This window comes from Muntiacus reevesi, chromosome 12 (assembly GCF_963930625.1).
Source record: "Muntiacus reevesi chromosome 12, mMunRee1.1, whole genome shotgun sequence".
Classification (NCBI taxonomy): domain Eukaryota; kingdom Metazoa; phylum Chordata; class Mammalia; order Artiodactyla; family Cervidae; genus Muntiacus; species Muntiacus reevesi.
The window spans coordinates 59,085,788-59,105,966 of NC_089260.1; the positions used below are offsets into that span (position 1 = coordinate 59,085,788).

The window sequence follows — 20,179 nt, forward strand, 5'->3', positions numbered from 1 at the left end:
ACATCCAGTGTTGTTCTTGATAGAGAATAGCCCACGTTAATGAAGGAGTGAGAGTATACGTGTGTGTGTGTGTGTGTGTATAATGATTCCACCAGAATTTAAAGACCATAGAGGTTAGGATTCTGGTGTCCACTCCCCCCACCGATCACCACCACTAGATTCATTGTACCCAGAATGATCTCTGATGCACAGCAGCATTCAGCTGATTTGTTAAAGGAATGAATTCCATTTTAGAGTTTTGAGTGGAAATGAAAGTGTCTTATAACTAAACTTGTTCGCTTATCAGCTGCCAATATTCTTCATTCCCATTAATTTTTAACGACTATATTAGTTTTGGTCATTTTACTTGTCACAGCTGCCAGGGCATATCTTCTTTAGCATTTTAGCTGTTGCCCCCACGTTTTAACCTACGTAAAAACATTTAGTGGCTGTTATTAGATTCAAAAGCTCCTAAACAGACAGGACCTTTTACTTCTCTTATTATGTCCTTAAAATTCCTGTGACTGTTGTCATTTGTAGTGTGAGTTGAAAGGGAGGCTGAATCAGGATAAACGTGGTGAACTTGGCGTGGCCTGGCCCTTGCTGATCTCCTCGGGCAGGTCTGGGCTGGCCAGTAATTGGGTGGGAGCCTCAGAGAGCAGAAACCAGTGCTTCGAGCCATGGGCCTGCCAGTTAGGTGCAGCCGATAGCTGCCCCCACAGCAGGGCACTGGGCTCACAGGGTGCTTCACTGACCCTGCTGGGCTGAGACCAGAGCATGAGGCTTGTTTTTGCATAAAATACAGTAAAATGAGCTGTTTTTGTCCTGTAATTGGTTATCTCAAGGAGTGATTTTAGTTTAGTTACCTTTTGTTTGTTTTGCCAGCTGGGTAAGTAATTTAGCTTACAAAGGTGTCATTTAGAATTGAAGAGGTTATCATTTGTTACTGATATTCCACTGTTGCTGTTGGTGAAACCTATCTATACATTTTAGAATTGAAAGCTATAATTTCTGAAAGTTAAGAGAGTTGTTTCATCTGACTGATTGGTTTCACTTATTTTACGGCAGCGTGTCTTAGCCTTACAGGTAGACGCTTGACTTCCTGACTTTGTTAGTGGACACGGTTTCTATCCAGGAGGACCCTGCACGTGTAGACATGGATTTAGATTGAGATTTGATATACGAACTAGGATGCTTAGGTTCAGGGCTAGTTCTTTACTTATGAGAATCTTTCCTGAACATTTCATGCAGACATTTGTGGATAGGATTATAGGAGGTAACTTCAGCTTAAAGAATATCAGATGAATTACATAGAATGTTGTCTGAATTCATTTTTTAAATTAAAATTTTATGATACTTATTTAAAAATCTATTTTAAATAAAAAATGTTGAATATCCACCTATTTAGAGAATTGAAGAATTTTTTTATTCCTGATTTTTCCACTGATTACAGCTCACGTAAGTGTGCGTGTATGCTTCCCATTTTGTCCCTGCTCTCGTCATCATGTATGCATTGCCAGATAACTGGCAGATTTTAAGGGTGAGACAGTGGAGTCTTTTTTATCATCTTGGGTGCACGGGATTGCAGATTATCAAAGTAAGATGGAGTCATTGTGATTCCTATCATACCATCTGTAGGAGGTTGGTTGTCTGATGAGGCGGAAGTAATAAATGCACATTGACTTGGTTACCCAGAAATTAGAGTGCTGCAGCCAGCTTGTCCTCACTCGTGTCCTCCCTGAGGATGTCTTCTGGGTCGGTGTCACTGGTGTCTTGAATCATTTCTTCTCCAGTGACATCTTTGTCAAGGAGCTGAATTTCTGGTCTCCTGCTAGGTGGCTCTGTGTGTCTGTGCTCGTCCTGTGATCATCTAAAACTCTGTGTGTTCCAAAGAACAGCTTCTCTCTCCATCCTCTGCTCTTGAATGTGTCATGTATTTTAGTTGGTAGCACCGCTGTCTTGATTGAAACTTGGCCTTTTGTAGTGCATTTCTTCAACCGACTATCTGCAGTATTTTCATTAGTGCTATTTGGTTATCACACAGTTTTAGAATAATAATTATTAAAGTAGTAGGCTGTGAATGCATTTACACTTACCAGTGTGCTGAATTTCAGCACATTAAAATTCTGTAGTAATTTAAGTTGCTGGACTTACCGTGTGACTCAGTGGTAAAGAATCCACCTGCTGATGTAGGAGACGTAAGAGACACGGGTTTGATCCCTGGGTTGGGAAGATCCCCTGGAGAAGGAAATGGCCACCCTCACCAGTATTCTTGCCTGGGAAATCCCATGGACAGAGGAGCCTGGTGGGCTACAGACCATGGGGTCGCAAAGAGTCAGACGTGATTTAGTGACTAAACAACAACAAATTTAATTTGCTAGAGCATGTCTTCAGTGAGTTTGGGAATGGAAACAAATCTGAAGGCATGGAGCTTATCACTGACCCAGAGTAGTCCCTGGTACCAAGAAGCCACATGGAAAGTATGTGAGTGAATTTGCCCAAAGTTATCATCATTCCAAGAAATAAATTTAGAACCTACTTCCCACTGCTGATGGCTTGCTTGATTTGTATTTATGTGAGAGGACATTTGTATTCTCTGCACCCCCCAGTCTTGTCAGTTATGTTGTTATCTCTTGCCTCCCAGTATGAACTCCACACTTTCATCTGTCAAGACTTGTCTGTGTATCTCGAATATCCCTGGTCCTTCCCTGCCTCATGTGCTTTCTTTTGTCTTTTCTCATCTTTAAAATGCTAAGAATTCTTTAGTCCTTTGAGACCCAGTGTAGGTTTTGTCTCTTCCAGCACATCTGCTGGTTTCTGATCAGCCAGAAACAGGGTCTCTATTCTCTGCTCATTTGGAACATCTCATGTGAGCCATGCTTACAATATCTCCTTTATTTGATTTCAGGTTCGTTATGAAACTGTCTCATTAGATTTTCTCTCTTGTGTAACACCTTGCACATAGTATATCCTTAATTAGCTTGCTATTTCTTTAATAGAACACTTTCTGTACTTTGAGATACTTAGCAGATAGTTAATTTTTAGTTGCAAGTAACAAAAAGCAAATATAATTAGTTTAAGAGGAGGAGTAAAGGTTTTAGAACCCTGCTAAGGAGAAGGCAATGGCAACCCACTCCAGTACTCTTGCCTGGAAAATCCTATGGGTGGAGGAGCCTGGTAGGTTGCGGTCCATGGGGTCGCGAAGAGTCAGACATGACTGAGTGACTTCACTTTCACTTTTCACTTTCATGCATTGGAGAAGGAAATGGCAACCCACTCCAATGTTCTTGCCTGGAGAATCCCAGGGACAGGGGAGCCTGGTGGGCTGCCGTCTATGGGGTCGCACAGAGTCGGACACAACTGAAGCGACTTAGCAGCAGCAGCAGCAGCAGTATATCCTGAGATTGCTCAGGATATATTATTTCTGTAACTGGACTATAGACCTGAAGAAAGTAATTATATGTGAAAGTTTTCAGAGGGCTCCATTTGGTCATCTTTCCCAAGGAAGCTGGTGGAAGTCAGTCTCTCCATCTCCCTGTGTCTCTCGTCTTTTGCTCTGGCAGCCTAAGCAGACTCATCCAGAGGTTGGTGCTGAGAAGTGTTGTGCTGCTGTGGCAAATACCTTAAAGTGCAGAAGTGGCTTCAGAATTGGATGTGGGGAAAGGATGGAAGAGTTTCGAGGTACATAGACACAAAAGCAGACTGGTGTGAAGGGCCTGCTAAAGGTGATACTGGTGAGAACTGAGAGAAAAGTGATACTGTTTTTTATATATTGGGTTAAATAACGTCGTTATATTAATTTCATCTGTTTCTTTTTATTTTCTTAATGTGGCTACTAGAAAGTTTTAATTTATATATCTTTCATTGGGCAGCACTGAAATAGAGCTACATGTATGAACATGAATAAATATTTTTTAAAAAGATAATGTTGATGGAAAAAGTAGGTCATTCAGAGCTGTGTTCAGAGGATACCATTTAAAAATTTTATATAAAGTTTGAAAGCTCACAAAATAATACTCTATAGTATTTGTGTGTGTGGTAAAGAAGAATAAAAAGAGGATGTTGATGAAATGCCAAATTTAGGAGGGAGTTACCTCTAGGACAGAGGAAAACTAGAACATGAAGAGAGATGCAGGAATTTTCAACTGCCTTTAAAAAAAAAAAAACTGAAGAAAAATTTGTACTGTGTTAATATTTGATGAAGGGTGATTAGGTAATGAACACAGATATTTTTTACTTCTTAACGATCTTCCATGTGCTTAAATTATTTCATAATAAGTAGTCATATTATCTCATTCTTAAAATACTTCTGGAAGAATTTTTCCATTCAGCTAAGGAATGACAGAGCCAGTGAAGTGATTTGTGCAACTACGAAACAGTAAAATAGGGGACCTGTGATTCAAAACCAAGCCTTTTTTTGTTCCAAAACTCATAGCCCTCCTTTCTCATTAATCAGCTTCTACAGTAAAGATAAATTGTCCCCTGGAGCTTCTGAACCTGCAGACTCCTGTGAGCAGTCTTTGACTCCTTCCTTCTCCTCCTGTCCCGTGCACTGGCACCTCTGCATGCATACACAGGGACACACGGTGCATGCGCGCTCATGCACTCAGCATGCTTTGTGAGAGAATGTGAGTTCCTTACTGTCAGGCTGGGGCTAAGACACCTGGGCTCTTGTGAGCTGCCGTTTCTCGCTGTGTCCATGTGAGGAGAGTTCTTCCACACTCATCAGGATTTCAGCCTTTGGGGAACAGTTCTAAAGGAAAATGTGCTGAAGTGCTGCTGCTTGCCATCTTTTCCCAAAGAAGTTTGTTATGGCTTTTGTTTCCTCTTAAAATTGGACGTGCCTACTTCATGTAGAATACATGGTGTCTTCTGCTGGCTAAGGCATTGTTCATGTTTGATCGGCTGCTGATGACATTATTTGTTATGTTCCTCATTGTCATTTACAGAGATCCTCTTAGGGATGAAGAAAAAAACTTAAAAAAGAAAATATAAAATTTAATACATTTATCAAATGCTTAAAACCTCAGTTGGCAAAGAATCTGTCTGCAGTGCAGGAGACCCGAGTTTGATTCCCGAGTCAGGAAGATCCCCTGGAGAAGGAAGTGGCTACCCACTCCAGTATTCTTGCCTGGAGAATCCCATGGACAGAGGAGCCTGGTGGGCAACAATCCATGGGGTTGCAAAAGTCGGACATGACTTAGCAATTAAATGACGGCGAAATGCTTAATGTGTTAGATGTTATTTTTTTCTCCAAATTGAAGATAAAGAAACAGACATAGGAAAGTTAAATAAATTGCTTAAGATAACTGGCAATTGAGGGCAGGGCTGAGCTTGAGATGGTGTTGGGTTCGTATCTGTTCAATCTCTTCCTTTTCAAATGAGTTCACTTTTCTGTTTCTTCTCACGCGAATACAGCTTAAATGTTGATGATATTCCCAAAGTTCCAGCCTGGACCTTCTCTTCTGTTACATGGTTTCTGTGGACCATCTTTCTCTTGAGCTGTCATATTTGAGTGCACAGTTTCTGTCCCTATGGTTCCTGCACTTGTATCTCCATGTCGGATCTCTTTCTTTAAGCTCCAGGCCCGTCAAGCTGTGGCTGCCTCTTGGTCATTGTTACCTCAGCTATTTCATAGGCGCTGCAGTATTAACATACCAAAACCAAATTCAGTATTGGCAACAATCCTGTTCCAGATATATTCCCAGATTTCCCTTTCTTGGTAAGTGTACTTCTCTTGTTGCCCAGACCACGTGCTTCGGGTTTCCTTTTATTCTGCCTTCACTTTCCTTTCTGACATCTGGGAGTCCTCAAGTATTGTTAAATTTTCTTCATTATTTTCTTTCCAGTCTGCTTCTGTCTCCTCCTGCTACCTCTCACATCTTCATCTCTTGCTTTGATTATGGAGGAGACTTCTTGCTAGCTGCTGTCTCTACCTGCCCATGGTAGAGTCTGTTCTTCAGAATGTTGTCTGGGTGATCTCTTCACACCAGCATGCGCCTTGGCTTGCCCCTGGTAAAACTGCCTGTGGCTCACCAGGGCCTCAGAGTAAAGCGGCATGCCCTGCTGTGGTCTGCTCGGCCTTTGACACCCCTCTCTTCTGCTTCTTGTAGATTACCCTGCGTGTGCTCTGTTCTTTCTGGCCTCCTATTTGTGGTTGTGCTATTCCTAGTCCCTGAATGTACTTCCTTCTCTCTCTGCCTAATAACCTACAGTTAGCATTCAGCTTTAGGTGGCCAGTCCTGATTTGAGTGGCATCTGTTTCCTTCTTCCCCTCCCCCTGTGCCCCAGCTGGCTCTGTTCTCTTACCTGTTCCTGTGCAGCCTGAACAACACTTCTGCTGCAGTACTTCCACCAGTTTGTTCTGTGACTATTTCATTTTGACCTCCCCATCTCCACAACAGTTGGAGTTTTTCATGTGAGTCCCTGGCACAGGCCACATGTAGCTGGTTATTTGTTGACTTTTTTCTAGGACAGTGGTTCTCAATCGGGGACGCCTGGAGACTTTTGACAGTCATGCTTGGAGGGGCAGTGCTCATTCCGCTAGTGGGTAGTGGCCGGGATGCTGCTAATCACACTGCAGTGTGCAGGACACCCCCCACATTATCCAGGGTGAAAAGGCAGCAGTGCTGACGCGGAGCAGCCCTGCTCTAGCGGGAAGTGCACAACTTTAGAGTACTGAAGGAAAAGACATTCCATAGCAAAAACATGGAATTAAATCAGGAGCTCTCAATAATATCCAAAAATTTCATGTCGAGAAACTTAGTTTTCAGCGTCCACTACTGTGGTTGTTTTTGTGGCCTGTTCTTAATGTTTACTCAGAAGCTGTGTCTGGCAGGGCAGGGTTGGGGGGAATATGTGCCCCTGATGAGCAGTGTGTAGTAACTGAATATTTTAGTAACACAGTACCCTTATGGCAGAAAGTGAAGAGGAGCTAAAAAGCCTCTTGATGCAAGTGAAAGAGGAGCGTGAAAAAGTTGGCTTAAAGCTCAACATTCGAAAACCTACGATCATGACATCTGGTCCCATCACTTCATGGGAAATAGATGGGGAAACAGTGGAAGCAGTGTCAGACTTTATTTTTTTGGGCCTCAAAATCACTGCAAATGGTGATTGCAGCCATGAAATTATAAAAGAGGCTTACTCCTTGGAAGGAAAGTTATGACGAACCTAGATAGCATATTAAAAAGCAGAGACATTACTTTGCCAACAAAGGTCCATCTGGTCAAGGCTATGGTTTTTCCAGTGGTCATGTATGGATGTGAGAGTTGGACTGTGAAGAAAGCTGAGTGCCAAAAAATTGATGCTTTTGAACTGTGGTGTTGGAGAAGACTCTTGCGAGTCCCTTGGACTGCAAGGAGATCCAACCAGTCCTGGGTGTTCATTGGAAGGACTGATGTTGAAGCTGAAACTCCAATACTTTGGCCACCTCATGCGAAGAGTTGACTCATTGGAAAAGACCCTGAAGCTGGGAGGGATTGGGGGCAGCAGGAGAAGAGGACGACAGAGGATGAGATGGCTGGATGGCGTCACCAACTCGATGGGCATGAGTTTGAGTAAACTCCGGGAGTTGGTGATGGACAGGGAGGCCTGGTGTGCTGCGATTCATGGGGTTGCAGAGAGTTGGACACGACTGAGCGACTGAACTGAACTGAACTGAAAGGGGGCACACAGTTGAGCCTGTGGAGAGGATTATGGGGTGAAGCTCTTCTTTTGACACTTTTTTCATTTACTTTTTCATATTTTAAACGACACCTGATAACAGGTGACTACCCAAACTTTTGAGATGTGGGAATAGATAAGGTCCTTTTTAAGCTCTTAAAAAGATTTTAACGATAAGATTCTCAAAAGGCCAAATGTGATAAATCTTTTGCCTTGTGTGTAGATTAGTAAATGATGAAAATTGTAATGCTAACCTACACACACACACACACACACCCCAGTGCACATGCGCACACACATACCCATAAGTGATAAGCTCGTTCACGTGTGTCCTTGTGCCTGCTACAGTGCCAGTGACACAGTCCAAGTTGACCATCAATAGGAAGGGCTCCTTGTGAGGGTCCCTGTAGCTACAGTATGAACTGATGGGGTACAGAACCCATTCGACTAAATGTACAGTTTACATTTAATGAGTTAAAAATTTAGTGTAGTGTTAAATTAGGAGCAGCTACTAATATACTGGAAAATTAGAATGTTGAAGGATAAATTGTTGCTGACATTAAAACAATGAGAGTGATTTGCAAAATCAGGTAATAGGAAAATATCTACCACATTTAAACGTTTTAGCATGTTTCTGAGCAAAGACAGAAAACATTACAGGAGAATGTTTTGATACTTCTCTCTAGGATTTGCCATTTATTTACTTATTTATTTATTGGCTGTACTGGGTTTTCACTGCTGTGCGAGCTTTTCTACAGTTGGAGCAGGGGAGCCTACTCTCCAGTTGAGATTCTCGGGCTTCTCACTGTAGTGGCTTCTCTTCAGAGCACTGGCTCTTGGGTGTGTGGCCTTAAACTGTTGCAGCTGCCAGGCTGTAGAGCAGAGGCTCAGGAGTTGTGGTGCGTGACTTAGTCGCTCTGAGGCATGTGGGATCTTCCTGGGCCAGGGATCAACCTGTTTCTCCTGCATTGGAAGGTGGATTCATTGCTACTGAGCCACCAGGGAAGCGCCAGTTTTGGCTCTTGATGTGAAGTCCTGTTTTATAATCTGGTGCTCAAAACAAAAATTCTTACTTATTTGGTAGTTCAGAAATTTGAGTAGAAGAAAGTATAGGAAATGTTAGGAAAAAGACTCAGTGACTCATTCTAACATAGTTCCTAGTTTGTTTTTTTTTAATTCCAAAGGTAAATATTTATTATGCTCTCAAGCATATTATTATTATAATTATATTGTATTACATAACAGTTCTATCCACCATGCCCTGATGATATTTCCCTCAATTATCAAGATAGCACAAAAACACAAATTAATAGAACATTCTTAAAAACAAGACATTAAAAGGGAAATAAGGGCATAGGACCAGTTTCTTTTTTTTTTTGATGTGTGATGAAAAGAGGATTTTATTTTATTGCATTTATTTTTTAATTAATTAATATATTTTAATTGGAGGATAATTACTTTATAGTGTTGTGATGGTTTTTGCCATACAATCACATGAATCAGTCACAGGTATACATGTGTCCCACCCCCATTCTGAACCCATCTCCTTCCCTACCGCATCCCTCTGGGTTGTCCCAGAGTACCAGTTTTGGGTGCCCTGCTTCATGCATCAGACTTGCACTGGCCGACTGTTTTACACATGGTAATACATATGTTTCAATGCTATTCTCTCAAGTTATCCTACCCTCGCTTTCTCCTGCTGAGTTCAAAAGTCTGTTCTTTACATCTGTGTATCCTTTGCTGCCCTGAATATATGATCATCAGTACCATCTTTCTAAATTCCATATATATATGTTAATATACATTATTTGTCTTTTTCTTTCTGACTTACTTCAGTCTGTATAATCGGCTCTAGGTTCATCCACCTCATTAGAACTGACTCAAATGCATTCCTTTTTATAACTGAGTAATATTCCATTGTGTATATGTATCACAGCTTCCTTATCCATTTATCTGCTGATGGACATCTAGGTTGCTTACATGTCCTCACTATTGTACAGTGCTGCAGTGAACATTGGGGTATATGTGTCTCTTTCAATTTTGGTTTCCTCAGGTGTATGCCCAGCAGTGGGATTGGTGGGTCGTATGGTAGTTCCATTTCTAGTTTTTTTAAGGAATCTCCACACTGTTCTCCATAGTGTCCGTACCAGTTTGCCTTCCACCCAACAGTGTAAGAGGGCTCCCCTTTTCTCCACACCCTCTCTAGCATTTATTGTTTGTAGACTTTTTGATGATGGCCATTCTGACCAGCATGAGGTGATACCTCATTGTGGTTTTGATTTGCATTTCTCTAATAATGAGTGATATTGAGCATCTTTTCATGTGTTTATTAGCCATTTGTCTGTCTTCTTTAGAGAAATATCTGTTTTGGTCTTTTGTCCACTTTGTGATTGGGTTGTTCATTTTTCTGGTATTAAGCTGCATGAGCTACTTGTATATTTTGGAGATTAATTCTTTTTCAGTTGTTTTGTTTGCTATTATTTTCTCCCATTCTGAGAGTTGTCATTTCACCTTACTTATAGTTACCTTTGTTGTGTAAAAGCTTTTAAATTTAATTAGGTCCCATTTGTTTATTTTTGTTTTTATTACCATTACACTGGGAGGTGGATCATGGAGGATCTTGCTGTGGTTTATGTCCGAGAGTGTTCTGCCTGTTTTCCTCTAAGAGGTCTATAGTTTCTGGTCTTAGGTTTAGGTCTTTAATTCATTTTGAGTTTATTATTGTGTGTGGTTTTATGAAGTGTTCTAGTTTCATTCTTTTACATGTAGTTGACTGGTTTTCCCATCCCCACATTTTGAAGAGACTGTCTTTTCTCCATTGTATATTTTTGCCTTCTTTGTCAAAGATAAGGTGTCCATAGGTGCATGGATTTATCTCTGGATTTCCTATTTTGTTCCAGTGATCTAAATTTCTGTCTTTGTGCCAGAACCATACAATCCTGATGACTGTTAGCTGTGTAGTATAGCCTAAAGTCAGGAAGATTGATTCCACCAGTTCCATTCCTCTTTCTCAATATTGCTTTGGCTATTTGGGGTATTTTGTATTTCCATAAAAATTCTGAAATTATTTGTTCTAGTTCTGTGAAAAATACCATTGGTAGTTTGATAGGGATTGCATTGAATCTATAGATTGCTTTAGGTAGTATATTCATTTTTACTATATTGATTCTTCCAATTGAAGAACATGGTATATTTCTACATCTGTTTGTGTCATCTTTGATTTCTTTCATTTGTGTTTTATTCTGTATACTTGGTCTTTTGTTTCTTTAGGTAAATTTATTCCTGGGTATTTTATTCTTTTCATTGCAATAGTGAATGGGATTGTTTCCTTAATTTCTCTCTCTAAGTTTTCATTGTTAGTATATAAGAATGCAAGTGATTTCTGTGTATTAATTTTATTAGCAGTTTCAAACTGGCCTCTGGAAAATATTTCATTGGAATTATATGGGAAAACTCAATTTTTCATCTTTATCCTTAGAGACTTCTTTGGTCAATTAAGTGGGTTACATCTGAAAAAGCAGTTTTAAAGAAAATTTGAGTTTTAACACATAAAAATTAAATTATTATACCCCACATTAAAATTCAGAATCAAAAGATTACTTTTTTCCCAGTAGGTGTTAAAGGAGTAGTGGCATTCAGGTTTATGTTATTAGTTCAGTTTTTGAAACTGACAAATGTGTGGCACATTTCTTTTAGTTTATTGAAGGAAGATTGAAATGTTTGTACTGGGTTTGGTGGATTCTTTGAGATAGTGTCTGGCTTAGAATTGGTTTAATCTCTTCTTTGGGTATATGGCTTGCTTACTTTGGATTTTGTATCAAGAAAGAAGTTTAAGATACAGATATTATGTCTGCAAAGTTATTTCAATGAATATAATCATATGGGGGTAGAATAATAGGCATGGTATAAATATGGATTTGAATAAACAATTCTCCAAAGTTAATTGCATTTCTCTTAATTTTTTTGTTTTCAGACAAATCCTACCGAGATTTTAGAGTATTCATCAGATAGTGAAGAAGATGATGGCTCTGAGAACGTCTTGCTCATTGATTCAGAATCCTCTCACAAACATCATGTGGATTTTGGATCAGATGGAAGACAGGTTACAGAGAGACGAAAAAACCTGAGGGTAGAATCTACAGAAACCATTTTGCAGACACCCAAGAAACAGACAAAACTTCCCAAGACTCCAGAAAGTTCAGCAAAGAGGAAGAAGCTTTTAAGGTTAAATACTTTATAAAACAGTTTTTTTTTCTTTTTTATTTTTCAGTGGGTTTTGTCATACATTGATATGAATCAGCCATAGAGTTACATGTATCAGTTTTTTTTCTTTTTCTTAAAAAGTCCAAATACCTAAAATGTTAATTTAAAAATATCTATTTATGTGGGAAGGAAGGTTTATAGAATAGAATTGTAATTCTGATGAGCAGTTAATGATTTATAGTTATAATTTCTGGAGATGATTTATGGATTTGTTCATCTAAGTTGAGCATCCACTGTTTCAGTCATAACGTAACTGTTTGAGTTCAGCTTATATAACTGTTTTCCATAATGGAGATTGGTTGTTTGGGTTTATGAAATTTAATTTAGTAACCGTGTTCCAAGTGTTATCTTAGACAGTTAATACAAGTAAATGACTGTTCTTATTTTTGAGTGAGTTATGTCTAAAGAGGGAAGCAGAAATAAAGAGTATTGAGACTGCTTTTGTGATTGTAGTTGGCGAGAGCAAGGATTCACAGGCCTGAAACTGGCTGGTGTGTGTGTGAGGAACCATAGAACCTAGGCTACAGAGGGCCAGCAGGATGTGTGAAGGAGTGCAGTAGAGCGTTTGATCAGACTTGATTGGGATCCAGTGTCTAAAAGAGATCCCAGAGAAAAAAGTGAGATGAGTTAGGGAATATTAGAGAAGACCCAGTGGAGACTGAGAGGTTAAGAATAATCGCTATCCATGTCCAGGGATGGAAATGGGAGAAGGAGACCTGTTTTGAATAAAGGAGCAGAGGGGAGACTAGAAGGATGTGACCAATTCAGTGGGATGGATATAGTCTGGTGAGTCTATCGATGCTGTTCACTGTTGTTTTTTTTTTTTTTTTTTGGACATTAAGTAAGACAGAATGCCTCATGTCCAGAGTGAAGAAGTTATTAAATACCCTTAAATGAGAAAGATGTCGTAGTCTCTTGAGAAAACAGGAAAGGAATCTAAAGGGATTAGAATGTCCTTTGCTCATGACTGAAGCAACTCCAGCAATATGCAAATAGTTGATTTCTTCTTGTGATTTCTAAGTGATAACTGAGAGATGTCTGTTTTGTGGTTATTCTTTCAGAGTTACTGTGTTGAAATACTAAGAGTGCGGTTGGTGTGATTAGGGCTGTCTGTCTTGGGCATCAGACTGGAAGACTTTCTGTTGGCGCTAGGAGGAGCTTTACTGAACTTCCTGAAGGCCTATGGTTGCTGCCTGGAGTAGGTTTGCTTACCTGCTTGGAAGCAGGGGAAAGGTCACATGTTTCAACTCATAGGCTGTTCTGTTTATAGCATCATGTTTTCAGTTGAGAAAATCTCTTAAATAGTTGTCTAGTAATGATGAAAGAAAGACTTGTTGAAGTGAACTTTTATGAAAATGCTGTGGATACAGATGTCTTGATAATCCTCACAGGGAAGGGTCACCAGCCGTTGTCACAGAAGTTCAACCAGGGGTGGGGTGGGGTGGGGGGCAGTCTGTAGAAAATGAAACTGCTATGAGGAAAAAGGCAGGTGTAAGTTACAGGTTTCCATTATGTAGCACGAATAAAATATTTATAAATGTGATTAAAAGGATTTTTTTCTTTTTTTTTAGCCTCATAAGGACTAGCTAGCAAGGATCAAGTTAAGTAGTTGGCATTTCAGGGCTGGAGAACATTGGCCCTCTCTCCTTGTGATTTGTCCAACAGGGACAAATTCAGTCTCTTTGGCCTTAATTTAGTCTCTTTGGGCCTTCTTCCTCATTTGTTTATTTTTTAAAAATTATTTATTTATTTATGGTTGTACTGGGTCCTTGTTGCTTTATGTGGGCTTTCTCTAGTTGCGTGGAGTGCGGGCTACTCTGTTGTGGTGCACAGTCTTCTTGTTGCAGTGGCTTCTCTTGTTGTGGAGCACAGGCTTTAGGAGCACCGTCATCAGTAGTTGCAGCTTGTGGGTGCTGGAGTGTGGGTACTGTAGTTGTGGTGCACAGGTTTAGTTGTTCCTTGGCATATGGAATCTTCCTGGACCAGGGATTGAACCCATGTCCCCTATGTTGGGAAGTGGGTTTTTATCCACTGAGCCACAAGGGAAGTCCTATTTTTATTTTTGTTGATTCATGGCACTGTTTGAGGCATAACTAATGAAAGTCAATCTAACATTGCTTTGATATTTTAGTTAGGTTGTCAATAATAAGGCCATATTACCCCAGTCTTACGGTCAGGTTTTTTTTTTTTTGTTTGTTTGCAGTGCTTGCTATATTTGACAGAAAGCAAAACTTGAAAATATTGTATAGTACATTTATTTAAATTATTTTCTCTTTATCTGATTTCTTCACCTGGTAGAGTGTATTAAAAGTATGTAGTGATTCTTTTTCTGGAAATTAGTTGAATGTTTTTGAATCTTTTTCTTTTTCACTTCACATTTTGTAGAAATGTTTAGCCTTGTTGAATTGATGCCAGTAAACTTTTCAGATATGGTACCAATCTGTCGATTTTATATAAAAGATAATTGGACTGTCTTAGCTTGCTTAGTGAATTTATGAGAGCCTCACCATAGACCCACCCTGGCTCAGCAACACGCAGTCACTGGGGAACTTGTAACTCCCAGCTATTCTGTGAGGAGCAGAGGATTTGGATCCAGTATGTAGCCCCTCAGCTTTTAAAACTTTCACTGGAAGGACTAGCCCCCAAACACCTAGCTCTAAAAGCCAAAGAGGCTTGTGTCTATGAGACCCACCAGACTCTTAGTTCAGTCGCTTGGTTGTGTTCGACTCTTTACAAGCCCATGGACTGCAGAACGCCAGGCTTTCCTGTCCATCACCAACTCTGGGAGCCTGCTCAAACTCATGTACATCCAGTTGGTCATGCCACCAGCCTTTAGCAAACATAGATGTAGTTCTTAACGGACTTACCAGGACTCCCTGTGGCTGTTTCTCTAGAGCTCAGTCCACAGTGAGCTGACAAAAACAGCTCCCATTCTTTCTCCCAAAGAGACCTATTTGCATATGATAAAAACTGTTGCCTGAGGATCATTTCAGTTCAGTTGCTCAGTCATGTCCAACTCTTTGTGACCCGGTGGACTGCAGCAAGCCTGGCTTCCCTGTCTATCACCAGCTCCTGGAACTTGCTCAAATGCATGTCCATCGAGTCAGTGATGCCATCCGACCATTTCATCCTCTGTCGTCCCCTTTTCCTCCTGCCTTCAATCTTTCCCAGCATCATGGTCTTTTCCAATGAGTCAGTTCTTCACATCAGGTGGCCAAAGTATTGGAGTTTCAGCTTCAGCATCAGTCCTTCCAATGAATGTTCAGGACTGATTTCCTTTAGGATGGACTGGTTGGATCTCCTTCAGTCCAAGGACTCTCAAGAGTCTTCAACACCACAGTTCAAAAGCATCAATTCTTCAGTGCTCAGCTTTCTGTATAGTCCAACTCTCACATCCATACATGACTACTGGAAAAACCATAGCTTTGACTAGACGGACCTTTGTTGGCAAAGTAATGTCTGCTTTTTATTATGCTGTCTACCTATAAGACCTTCTAGAACTAACACCCAAAAAAGATGTCCTTTTCATCATAGGGGACTGGAATGCAAAAGTAGGAAGTCAAGAAACACCTGGAGTAACAGGCAAATTTGGCCTTGGAGTACAAAACGAAGTAGGGCAAAGGCTAGCAGTTTTGCCAAGAGAATGCACTGGCGATAGCAAGCACCCTCTTCCAACAACACAAGAGAAGATGCTACACATGGGCATCACCAGATGGTCAATACCAAAATCAGATTGATTATATTCTTTGCTGCCAAAGATGGAGAAACTCTATACAGTCAGCAAAAACAAGACCAGGAGCTGACTGTGGCCCAGATCATGAACTCCTTATTGCCAAATTTAGACTTGAAGAAAGTAAGGAAAACCACTAGACCACTCAGGTATGACTTAAATCAAATCCCTTATGATTATACAGTGGAAGTGACAAATAGATTCAAGGGATTAGATCTGATAGATTGAGTGCCTGAAGAACTATGGATGGAGGTTCATGATGTTGTACAGGAGGCAGTGATCAAGACCATCCCCAAGAAAAAGAAATGCAAAAAGGCAAAATGGTTGTCTGAGGAGGCCTTGCAAATAGATGAGAAAAGAAGAGAAGTGAAAGGCAAAGGAGAAAAAGAAAGATATATCCATTTGAATGCAGAGTTCCAGAGAATAGCAAGGAGAGATAAGAAAGCCTTCCTCAGTGAGCAATAAAAAGAAATAGAGGAAAACAATAAAATGGGAAAGACTAGAGATCTCTTCAAGAAAATTAGACATACCAAGGGAACATTTCATGCAAAGATGGGCACCATAAAGGACAGAAATGTTATGGACCTAACAGAAGCGGAAGATATTAAAAGGAGGTGGCAAGAATAAACAGAAGAGCTATACAAAAAAGAGATTTATGACCCAGATAACCACGATGTTGTGATCACTCACCTAGAGCCAGACATTCTGGACTGCGAAGTCAAGTGGGCCTTAGGAAGCATCACTATGGACAAAGCTATTGGAGGTGATGGAATTCCAGTTGAGCTAGTTCAGATCCTAAAAGATGATGCTTGAGAATGCTGTACTCAATATGTCAGCAAATCTGGAAAACTCAGCAGTGGTCACAGGACTGGAAAAGTTCAGTTTTCATTCCAATCCCAAAAAAAGACAATGCTCAAAGGCAAAGAATGCTCAAACTACTGCACAATTGCCTGAGGATCAGGTTCTAATTTATCACACATCTAGGCTGCCATTCTCCTTGGAGACCTGGGAGGCCAGCATGTGCTGTCTTCTCGCTCTCTCTCTACATCGCTGTGGGTTGATGATGTCTCCTAGAAGAGGCTTGTGCACATGTCTGGCATTTCAGCTTTTGTGACTGCCACCCAGAGGATATACCTTGATTGCCTATGTCTGATGGCCAGCAGGACTGGCGTTTATGGATTGAACAGGACAGTAGCAAATAAAGAAGCAGTTCTTATCTGGCTATCCCGAAAGAGCTCAACACAGAGGAAGTGCACAGAAATGCCCAGCTTCCAGTATTTCCCTGACAGAAGTTTACTTGTGTACTTTAAAAGCTGTTAACTGAGATTCTGCCTTTGGGACACTGATAGGTCTTGGCACACTCTCAACTTCCAGGAACCACTAAGAACAAAGAAGACATCTTGGATGTTCACAAAAGTTTGTGAGAACCAAGAACTCAGGCCTGGCTGAAAAATAAGGTTGTTTTCCTAAACACATAGAGTCAAGCAAAATGAAAAAATAAGAGGAATACATTTAATAAAAGAAAACAATAGAAAACTCTGGAAACAGACCCTAATGGCAGAGACATAAATGATTTGCCTGAAAAGAGTTCAAAAATAATAGTCCTAAGGATGCTCTCTGAGGTCAGGAGAATAATGCAATAGCAAAGTGAAAATTTTAAGAGATAGAAGATATAAGAAAGTACCAAGTAGAAGTCACAAAGCTGAAGAATGCAATAATTTCATTGAAAAACTGAGTGGAGGATTTCAACAGCATTGTAGATCCAGTGGAAGAATGAATCTGTAAACTCAAAAACAGGGCAGGAGAATTCATCCAAACAGAGAACCAAAAAGAGAGAGGAATGAAAAAGACTGAAGATACCTTAAGGGACTTGTAAGATACCATCAAGTGGGCCAGTATTTCATTGTAGGGGTCTCAGAAGGAGAAGAGAGAAGCAGGCAGAAAGTTCACTCAAAGAAGTAATGCCTGAAACTTACCTATGATGGGTAAAGAAACAGACATCTAGATCCAGGAAGTCTAGAAAATTCTTAGTAAGTTGAATCCAAACAGGCCAGTGTCAAAACATATAATGAAATTATCAAAAGTTAAGGCAGATCATTGTAAAACAGCAAGGGAACATCAGTGTCTTATGTACTAGGAAACCCAAGTAAAACTATGAGTAGATTTTTAGCACAGCATTGGCAAACAAGAAGTGTGTGGCATGATATATCCAGTGTGCTGAAAGGGGAAAAAATGCCAACGTAGACTACTGTACCCAGCAAAGTTGTCCTTCAGAGTTGAACAAGAGATGAAGCAAAAAAGTTGAAGATGTTCATCAATTACACTAATCTATCCTTACAGTAAGTGCTGAGGGACGTTTTCAGACTGAAAAGATGGATGGTAAAAGTAATGGGAAACATGTCAGAATAAATCTCACTGGTAAATGTAAATATATCATTATATTCAGAATATTCTAATTCTGTTGGTGAGTAAATCACTTCTAAAATATAGTATGAAAATTAAAACACAAAGATATTTAAAATTACTGTAACTACAGTGCTTTGTTAATGGATACATAAGATAAAAGCATTTAAATTGTACCATCAAAAACATAAAATGTCAGAGTGGGATAAAGTAAATGTATAGAATTCTAGTAAGCGTTTGAACCTAAGTTGTTATCAGCTTCAAGTAGACTGCTTTAAATACCAAGACGTATTATATAGCCTCATGGTAACCACAGAGTAAAAAACCTATAATAGATAACAAAGTTAAAGAGAAAGGAATCAAAACATACCATAGAGAAAAATCAACAAATTGAAATGAAAGGGACAAAGAGAAGACAAAGGAACAAAGGGTTACAAAAACTGGAAAGCAACGAACAAAATGGTGACAATAAATCCATATTTATCAGTAATTACTTTTGGTGTAAATGGACTAAATTCTTCAATCAAAAGACAAAAGAGTAGCTGAATGGATTTTTTAAAAAAGTCCAACCAAATGCCGCTTGTAAGAAACTTCACCTTGAAGTAGAGAGAAACAGACTGAACGTGAAGGGATGGAAAAAAATATTCCCTGAAAATGGAAACCTAAAGAAAGAGGGGTAGCTCTACTTATATCATACTGTATAGACTTTGAGCCAGGAACTATAACAAGAGGCAAGGGAAATTATTTCATAATGATCAAGTCAGCAGTGCATGAACAACCTAACTTTACACCTCAAAGAATCATATAAAGAACAACAACTTAGGCCCAAAGTTATTAGAAGAAATAGTAAAAGTCAGTAGGAAAATATATGATATAAATTGAAAAGATTAGTGGAAATGATTAATGTTGTTTTGGAAAGCTAAACAAAGTAGACTCACACTTAACCTAGATACAACAAAAACAGGAGAAAAGTCTCAAAACTGGAACTAAAAAGGGAGTCATTATAATTAATACCATATATGTAGAAAGAATTATAATAGGTACTATAAACAATTATATACCAACAAATTGGACAACCTAGAAGAAATTTGGATAAATCCTGGAAACTTTCGACCTACCAAGACTGAATCAAGATAAAATTAAAAATTTGAACAGAGAAACTACTAGTGAGATTGAAAGACAGTGAGCGTTGCTCAGTCCTGTCTGACTCTTTTCAACCCCACTGTCATTAGCCCGCCAGGCTCCTCTGTCCTTGGAATTTCCCAGGCAATACTGGAGTGGGTTGCTATTCCCTTCTCCAGGGGCTCTTCCCTCCCTGGGGATTGAACCTGGGTCTCCTGCACTGCAGTCAGATTCTTTATCATCAGTCATCAAAAACATCAACAACAAAGAAAAATCTAGGAACAGTTTGCCTTCACTATTTAATTCTGTCTCAGTCAATGAAGAATTAATGCCAATATTTTTCAAACTCTTTCCAAGGATAGAAAAGGAGGGAACAACTGCAAACTCATTTTACATAGCCCTGATATGGAAATCAGACAAGGACACCTGAAGAAAAGAAAATTATAGACCAATATCCCTAATGAACATGGACACAGAAATCCTTAATAAAAGTATTGGCAAATCAGGTTCAACAATATATTAAAAGGTTTATGCACCATGATCAATTGGGATTAATTCTAGAGATTCAAGGATTGTTCACTCTTCACAAATCAGTCAACATGATATATCACATATAGACAAAAAAAATCATATCATTTCAGTAGATGCAGAAAATGTTTTTAATCAACATCCATTTATGAAAAAAACCTCCAGCAAACTGGGTGTTAAGAGAATGTACCTTAACACTGTAAAAACCACAGAGTGCAAACCACAGCAGACATCATACTTGACATCGAAAAGGTCAAAGGTTTTCCTCTAGTATCAAGGACAGCAAGGATGTTCATTCATTCCTGTCACTTTTATTTAACCCAGTACTAAAAGTCCTAGCCACAGTAATTAGGCAAGAAAGAGAAATAAAAGACATCTAAATATCAGAAGAATTAGAGCTTGTCTTATTTACAGATGACATGATACTCTACAGGAAAACCTAAAGACTCACTAAAGAAGCTGTGAGAAGTACTAAATAAATTCAGTAAAGGA

General features: G+C 39.5%; 1 protein-coding gene across 8 annotated transcripts in view; it reads left to right on the forward strand.

Annotated features, from left to right (window-relative positions):
- Window positions 1–20,179, forward strand: part of SPIDR (scaffold protein involved in DNA repair) — a 263,884-nt gene that overhangs the window by 82,687 nt on the left and 161,018 nt on the right. For all 8 annotated transcript variants that reach the window (XM_065903392.1, XM_065903396.1, XM_065903391.1 and 5 more), the window contains one exon: window positions 11,615–11,865. In XM_065903392.1, the coding sequence (XP_065759464.1) occupies window positions 11,615–11,865 (251 nt within the window). The remainder of the gene's footprint in view (window positions 1–11,614; window positions 11,866–20,179) is intronic.